Raw genomic sequence first — 7,998 nt, 5'->3', positions numbered from 1 at the left:
GTTTGTGTGTGAGTGAGTGTGTATGTGAGTGTGTGTGAGTGCAAGGGTGTTAACTGACTGTAAAAGTCCAATCAAATGCCAGTGATATGAGAGTTGGAATCTGATTGGTCATAGGGGGAACTTGGAAGGGACATAACTCTTAATAGCCACTGGTGCCGCTACGATCGAGCCCAGAAACTCCAGCCTAGTTCGGCAAGGATGGAAACTGGACGTTTAGGGTCAGTTAACTCCCTTGCCTCGGGAAGATGGTGTGAATGCGTGTGGGTGTGAGTGTTGTTTAACGCCATACGCAATATTCCAGCTGTAGAACTGTGGCCTAATAATAATCATGTCTGCACCAGACAACCCAGTGACTAATATTGTAATCAACGGCCGGAGCCTAAGAATCCGATGCATTAAGTCTCTCACGACAATTCATTGAGTGAACGAACGAGTAAGTGTGGTCTTACGTCGCTTTTAGCAATACTCTAGCTATTACGGCGGGGGACAATAAGAATTGGCTTTACACATTGTACCCATGTGGGGATTCGAACCTGGGCCTTCAGCGTGACGAGCGAACGCTTTAACCACGAGGCTACCCCACCTCGAAATGCATCGAAAGTGAGCGAGGGAATGTTGGGTTGATGATAACAAAATTAACAGGAATAAAACAGGGTTAATGATAATAAAATTAACAGGAATAAAACACAGGGTAAATGATAACAAAATTAACAGGAATAAAACTGGGTTGATGATAACAAAATTAACAGGAATAAAACAGGGTTAATGATAATAAAATTAACAGGAATAAAACACAGGGTTAATGATAACAAAATTAACAGGAATAAAACACAGGGTTAGTGATATCAAAATTAACAGGAATTAAACACAGGGCTAATGATAACAAAATTAACAGGAATAAAACACAGGGTTAATGATAACAGCATTAACAGGAATAAAGCACAGGGTTAATGATAACAACATTAACAGGAATAAAACACAGGGTTAATGATCACAACATTAACAGGAATATAACACATGATTAATAATCACAGCATTAACAGGAATAAAACACAGGATTAATGATAACAAAATTAACAGGAATAAAACAGTGCTAATGATAACAAAATTAACAGGAATAAAACTGGGTTGATGATAACAAAATTAACAGGAATAAAACAGGGTTAATCATAATAAAATTAACAGGAATAAAACAGGGTTAATGATAACAAAATTAACAGGAATAAAACACAGGGTTAGTGATATCAAAATTAACAGGAATTAAACACAGGGCTAATGATAACAAAATTAACAGGAATAAAACACAGGGTTAATGATAACAGCATTAACAGGAATAAAACACAGGGTTAATGATAACAACATTAACAGGAATAAAACACAGGGTTAATGATCACAACATTAGCAGGAATATAACACATGATTAATAATCACAGCATTAACAGGAATAAAACACAGGATTAATGATAACAAAATTAACAGAAATAAAACAGGGTTAATGATGACAAAATTAACGGGAATAAAACACAGGGTTAATGATAACAGTATTAACAGGAATAAAACACAGGGTTGATGATAACAGCATTAACATGAATAAAACACAGGATTAATGATCACAGCATTAACAGGAATAAAACACAGGATTAATGCTAACAAAATTAACAGAAATAAAACCGGGTTAATGATGATAAAATTAACAGGAATAAAACACAGGGTTAATGACAACATTAGCAGGAAAAAAACAGGATTAATGATCACAGGATGAACAGTAATAAAACAGGATTAATTTTCACAGGATTAATAGGATTAAATCAGGTTTAATGAATCTCTGGTATTTGCCTCTTTTCCCGTCAACTTGGGTCGGAAAACAAAGTTCGTTCCTTTGCCTTGCCAGTATCAGGTGAACACGGGTTCGAATCCCAGATTCGCTCTGATTACGATCCCAGGTTTCATCATGTCGTGGGTCAACGACCTAAGTCGTTGGCTGGGCTTAGCGCCAACATTCAGCTGACACAAATGAAATCCTTGATTAACGTTTTGGGCAAATCATTCAAAACAATGACCCAATCTCACCAAATAACTTAACTATGTCATTTCCATTTTCTTCTTTGGTATAATCCAAGAAAGAAACAAACAAACACATAATAGATCTTGTCTGCATGTTTTTTTTATATTCCTATGATACGTATCCGGCATACTCCATGGCGACCTAGGGGCCCATTTCCTTGGGCTCACACAGATAGGTGCCGGCCAACATCTTCCTCTTCCGGCGAGTCACTGGGACGACGGGTGGGTAGCGGTGGCACGTGAGGGAGGGGGCACACCCACAAAAGCCGTTCTGAGTCCAGACTCCACCACACCACTCTCCGTGCTTCAGGTACGGCTTACAGGTTCCTGCAAGAGTGAGTGAGTGAGTGAGTGAGTGAGTGAAACGCCGATTTTGAATATCATTTTAGATATATCACGGTGTTTCAGTTAAATGAATGAGTGAATGAGTGAGTGATATGGATTTAAGCAATATCACTCACTCATACACTCACCAAGGATCACAACCGGGGCGAGATCACAGCCAACGATTCGAACCTACATTAAGTATCAGGGTTAAAACCGCTTTGAATACTATTCCAGCCATATAGGCGTATCAGCTTAATACGGCATAAGAATCATCTCCCGAGGCAAAGGGTTTAACTGAATGAGGCTGGAATTCAGGAGTTACATTTCGGCTGGACAAACGAGTCTATTTCGCCAGCAGGATTTGTATCCCGGCAACTAGGCGGCGACAGATATTTTCCAAATATTTTCATGCTTTTAATAAAGGTGCTTAAGTGATTTGATGGACATCGCGAGGTAAGACCCGTTTTATTATAATATAGATATTGACTATCGATCAGATCGTCTTAACTGGGCTCTTTCATGGTGTTTGAAGCAAAAGTGATGTGAGAGGTTGAATCTGATTGGTCAATTGGAGAGAAATAAAAGGGACATAACTCGTAATAATCACTGGTGGCGCTACGATCGATCGAGCCATGGATTTCCAGCCTGGGTCGGCAAGGGTGGAAACTTTCACGGTCAGTTTAAACCCTTGCCGCGGGAAGATGGTGTCATGCCTACTTGAACACCACGAGGATGATGCCAAATCAGGAATCTGAGGAGTTAACGCCACTCACACATTCAATCTTGTTTTTGCCATTCCAACATTGCTAAAAAACCGCGTCATTTTTCATGCACTGCCGAGCAAAAGAAGGTTTGCACCCATGTTGGATAGTGGCTAATCATGAAACAAACAAGAAATGGTTCTCGATGGTGATGAATTTGATACTGGTATCATAGTTGTGGGTTGGATCTAAATTTGCGAGCAACTCCGCGGCCTTGTGGCAGAGCGTCTACCCTGAAAGGGGAAGGTCAGGGATTCGATCCGCGAGCGCGTCCTACCAGAAAGACGTTAAAAAATAGTACTTGTTACCATGCCTGGCGCTTGGGATTAAAGGGATAAAGCAAGGACTGGTCGGCTCAGAGTCAGTATACTGTGTTTGGGGTATTCGTGTTAAACTGCGGCAGAGTATCTCAGTGAACTAGCACTATAAAATCGGCATTAGTCCGGACTAGTACAAGCAGCCACACACACACACGTGCATGCACGTCGCTAAATAAGTGCAATAAGCTTGAACGCGACGTTAAACCCCATTTCACCTCACTTCACCTTAAGTTGCAGCTTTTTTCAGCCTAGTAACGTTTTGATAACGTTTGTAATATCGAAGTGTAAACTTTCTAATTCCTGGCAGTTTATGATGTCCCAGCATTAGAACCATGCGATATTCGCTCCAGGGTCTGGTTGCAATATCTCTGTCAAGAGTGAGTGAGTTTGGTTTAACGCCACTTTAACAGTACTCCAGTTATATCACACTGTTTTAGCTTAATGTGGGAGAAAATCCCTAAGTGATGCAAGTCACAGACATTCACGACTTTGGTCGAACCCACGAGCACGGGTATGGTGCTAACAAACCTAGAAACATGAGCGTGGCGAACCGTGATTCGAACCCACGATAATAGGTGTCTGGCGTGCCGAGGGGACGCAACTCTGCACAGCGAATCGCGGCACCGTAGACGACTGGGCAGCCCGTTTCCCTTCTTACGAGTCCAGATCTTGTCTTCTGGGTCATACTTGAAAATCAGGCATTGTCCCTGTATTTTCTACGAAAAAAGGCGGCGATTTTAATTTTGTGTCTTTACAGGGCAACACCCGTGAGGATCCGGGTTACCAACCAATGCTTGCCTTAAGAGGCGACTATACTTGTAAGAGGCGACTATGCTTGTCGTAAGAGGCGACAATGCTTGTCGTCAGAGGCGACTATGCTTGTCGTCAGAGGCGACTATGCTTGTCGTAAGAGGCGACTAAACGGATCGGGTGGTTAGGCTCGATGATTTGATTGATGCATATCGTATCCCAAATCGCGTAGATCGATGCTCATGATATCAATGACTGGATTGTCTGTTATTTACGCACCGCCGTCATGTAGCTGGAATATTGCTGAGTACGGCGTTAAACAAATAAACAACTAATAACGCCCCCACCTTCTACAGTGGCAGGGTCGGGGGTCGTGAACGCATCCCGTCGCCTGCTCATGATGAGGGGCCCCAGCTGCTTGGCACAGCACTCTCCCGACCCGCATTCCCCATCATTCAAGCAGGACTTGGTCTTTGGGAGTTGAAGGAGAGCCCCTGTGGTTGCCGACACAGCCTGTGGAGAAGACGACCCAGTTCCTGCAGTTGTAGTTAATATACATTCTCCTAAAGAGTTGGGGATAGTCGAATATGGCAGCTGATTTCAGAAATACAAAGAGGTATCGAGTGGCGGTAATGGATGGAGACCAACAAGGAAGGTGTAACATGACAGCAACAGAACATGGTGGTGGTGTCTTGTAAGGGTGCAAAAAACAAGTGAGTGAGTGAGTGAGTTTGGTTTAACGCCGCTTTTAACAGTTTTCCAGCAATATCGCGGCGTGGGAGGAAAGCCCGAAGTGATGCAGGTCTCAGGCGTTTACCACATCGGTGAAACCCACGAGCACGGGTATGGTGCTGACAAACCTAGAAACATAATCGGGGCGAACCGGGATTCGAACAAAAACCAAACAAAAACCAACAACAACAAAACACACACACCCCCCAAAAAAATAAAAAAATAAATAAATAAAAAATAAAAATAAATAAACAACAACAAAAAACAAGAAATTTAAAGACGCAGGAGTGGGTAGTTAAAAGATGAATTTTTAGGATGACTTTCTCCTGCTCCATGATGATGTTCCCATATCATTACATACCCACTACCAATTCTATCATGTTTGCTTGCATTGGTGTTCGCATGTCGTTCGTTAGAATGCCTCCAGACTAGTCCACGCCTATCAGAAAGTCCATATTAAATCTGGACTCATCTGGAAACATTACACGAGACCATCGCCAATTCGCCAGTTTCTAAGCTCTCAACATAATGGGTAGACTGTCTCTTTGTTAACGGTGGTGCAACACGTTGTCGCCGAACATGGAGATTAGCTGCTTGCAGACGTTTTCGCCGATGCCCTGGCTTTAGTGAACTGCGATTTGATTGGCTGTTTGGGCTCGATTTCAGTCTGGTGTCTGATTAATCGATCCTGGACTTGTGTTTCAAAGCTGATCTTTGTTCAGGCGAACGATCATAACATTTATAGTTCATGGTACCCTACTTGTTTATGAGAATATAGCATCAGGACTAGTAGAGAATGTAGTTGTCGGGCTAGTAATCGTAGCAGTAGTCGTTGTAGAAGATGTTGTAGAATTCCATAATGGACGGTGTGGTGGCCTAGTGGTTAAAGCGTCGGCTCCTCTCGAAGACATCGGGGGGTTTGATTTCCAACATGGAAAAGTGGAATATGGAGGCCATTCGTGGGTTGTCACCACTCTGTGGTATTTATGGAATATTGCTAAAAGTGGCGTCAAATCTCACTCACTCACTCACTAGAACCTCAACCGTGGCATTATGAATGAACGCATAAGTGAACTTGCTGTAGAGTATACAAAGACACCCCTACAACTAGTACCGTGCCAGAGAAATGTCCGGACTATCGAACCATGTCCCTTTTAGCATACGTAGATCAACATTAACCGTTACACAATTTTCCCTTTTAACGGTTTCTGAATAAACGGTTTCCAGACTAACGGCCCCCGACCTAACGGGGTATGGACTAACGAGAGTATAAACAGTACGTGTTAAAATGAAACTTCTATATACATGTATTCAGCCATGATGAAGTTCATATTTCATAGATACCCAACCTGATATTCGCCATTATTAAATATCATATAAAACAAACCATGCCAGTCGCGCTATTGGGGTTTAAGCTGAGCGTTATACTTGAAGGCTTTCTCATGACGTTGCCTTGTTTACTATGCAGCTCATGTTGGGGGTCGGGCGGGGAATGTGTTGCTCATGTAAGCCTGCAGCTCACAGAGGATGGACGCTCAGGTAAGTCGACAATACATGGTGTTTTCGGTGTTCATTAACCTTTTCGTGTCTCCCAATTTTTTGAAAGGTTTTCATTCCAAAAGGACAGCCTCCGTGTTTGTCAACATGACGCGTGGAGGCCGCACGTGGACAGATGGGTAGTTCTGGTGTGCTGTATCCGTGTTTTCAAGGCGTGACAGTGACAGGAGGATGTCATACGCTGACGGGTGTAACCCAGTTATGTACATTCTTGACTTCAGCAGTAGATAGTTTGGTCATCGTGTTGTCCGGATCTGTCCAGGTGTTGTTCTTTACTGTTTCGTCTGAGTAGATTTCAACCGCATGCTTGGCCTAGTGGGTGAAGCGTCTCGGCGCATCATATCAAAGACGTTAAAAGATGGTACTTGTGCATGACACAATCACACATGGACATTTTGCAGGCATGTGTCTGTTCGTGTGTGTGTGTGTGTGTGTGTGTGTGTGTGTGTGTGTGTGTGTGTGTGTGTGTGTGTGTGTGTAATTGTGTGTGTGTGTGTGTGTGTGAGAGAGAGAGAGAGAGAGAGAGAGAGAGAGACGAGAGAAGAGAGAGAGAGTGAGAAGGCGAGAGAGAAAGAGAAAGTGAGTGTTAGAGAGAGAGTGAGAAAAAGAGCGTGAGAGAGAAAGCGAGAGAGTTAGAGAGAGGAAGAGCGAGAGCTAGAGAGACAGAGCGAGAGAGGGAGAAATAGACAGACAGACAGTAGTGCGACTGACAATAGTACATTTCCAACTTACAATTGCCAATAATAGGACACATATTTTCAAGACAGCCATACTGTAAACGTCGCAGGAGGAAATCCCACGTGAGAGACTAACACCTGTCGTTCAATGATAACACAATGCCGTCAAATATCCTACACCTGACGTGGGAGTGCGAGTTTGCTTTAATTCGAATCTGCACAGTATTTTAGTAAACGACACAAGAAACAAGCGTTATAATCGTGGAGATTCTGGGAATCGGACCCAAGACCAGCGCATGCAGGTCGCGGAAAGCAGTCACTTGTCTCAGTCTCTAACAGTCTTGTTGGTTGCGAAGGGCGAGCAAAGGGAGATAATGAGTTATTTTTATATTTTGGCTTACCTGACCTGACCTGACCTGACCTGACCTGACCTGACCTGACCTGACCTGGCTTACCTGACCTGACCTGGCTTACCGGCCTGACCTGGCTTACCTGACCTGACCTGACCTGACCTGACCTGGCTTACTTGACCTGACCTGGCTGACCTGACCTGACCTGACCTGACCTGGCTTACCTGACCTGACCTGGCTTACCTGACCTGACCTGACCTGACCTGACCTGGCTTACCTGACCTGACCTGGCTTACCTGACCTGACCTGACCTGACCTGGCTTACCTGACCTGACCTGACCTGGCTTACTTGACCTGACCTGGCTGACCTGACCTGACCTGACCTGACCTGACCTGACCTGACCTGACCTGGCTTACCTGACCTGACCTGACCTGACCTGACCTGACCTGACCTGACCTG

At 43.7% G+C, this 7,998-nt stretch overlaps 1 protein-coding gene across 1 annotated transcript; it reads right to left on the bottom strand.

Annotated features, from left to right (window-relative positions):
- Positions 1 to 2,146: 2,146 nt before the first annotated feature.
- LOC124145150 lies at positions 2,147 to 7,366 on the bottom strand. Its single transcript, XM_046514839.2, has 3 exons — positions 7,244 to 7,366; positions 4,570 to 4,735; positions 2,147 to 2,391 (listed from the first exon to the last, which is right to left on the bottom strand). The coding sequence occupies exons 1-3, from the start codon at positions 7,280 to 7,282 to the stop codon at positions 2,207 to 2,209; spliced, it is 390 nt and encodes a 129-aa protein (XP_046370795.2). The 5' UTR covers positions 7,283 to 7,366; the 3' UTR covers positions 2,147 to 2,206.
- Between the last annotated feature and the right edge of the window lie 632 nt (positions 7,367 to 7,998).

Source organism: Haliotis rufescens, unplaced genomic scaffold (genome assembly GCF_023055435.1).
Source record: "Haliotis rufescens isolate VD_foot unplaced genomic scaffold, xgHalRufe1.0.p SCAF_9, whole genome shotgun sequence".
Taxonomy (NCBI): Eukaryota; Metazoa; Mollusca; class Gastropoda; order Lepetellida; family Haliotidae; genus Haliotis; species Haliotis rufescens.
This window is presented reverse-complemented; position numbering and strand designations above follow the sequence as displayed.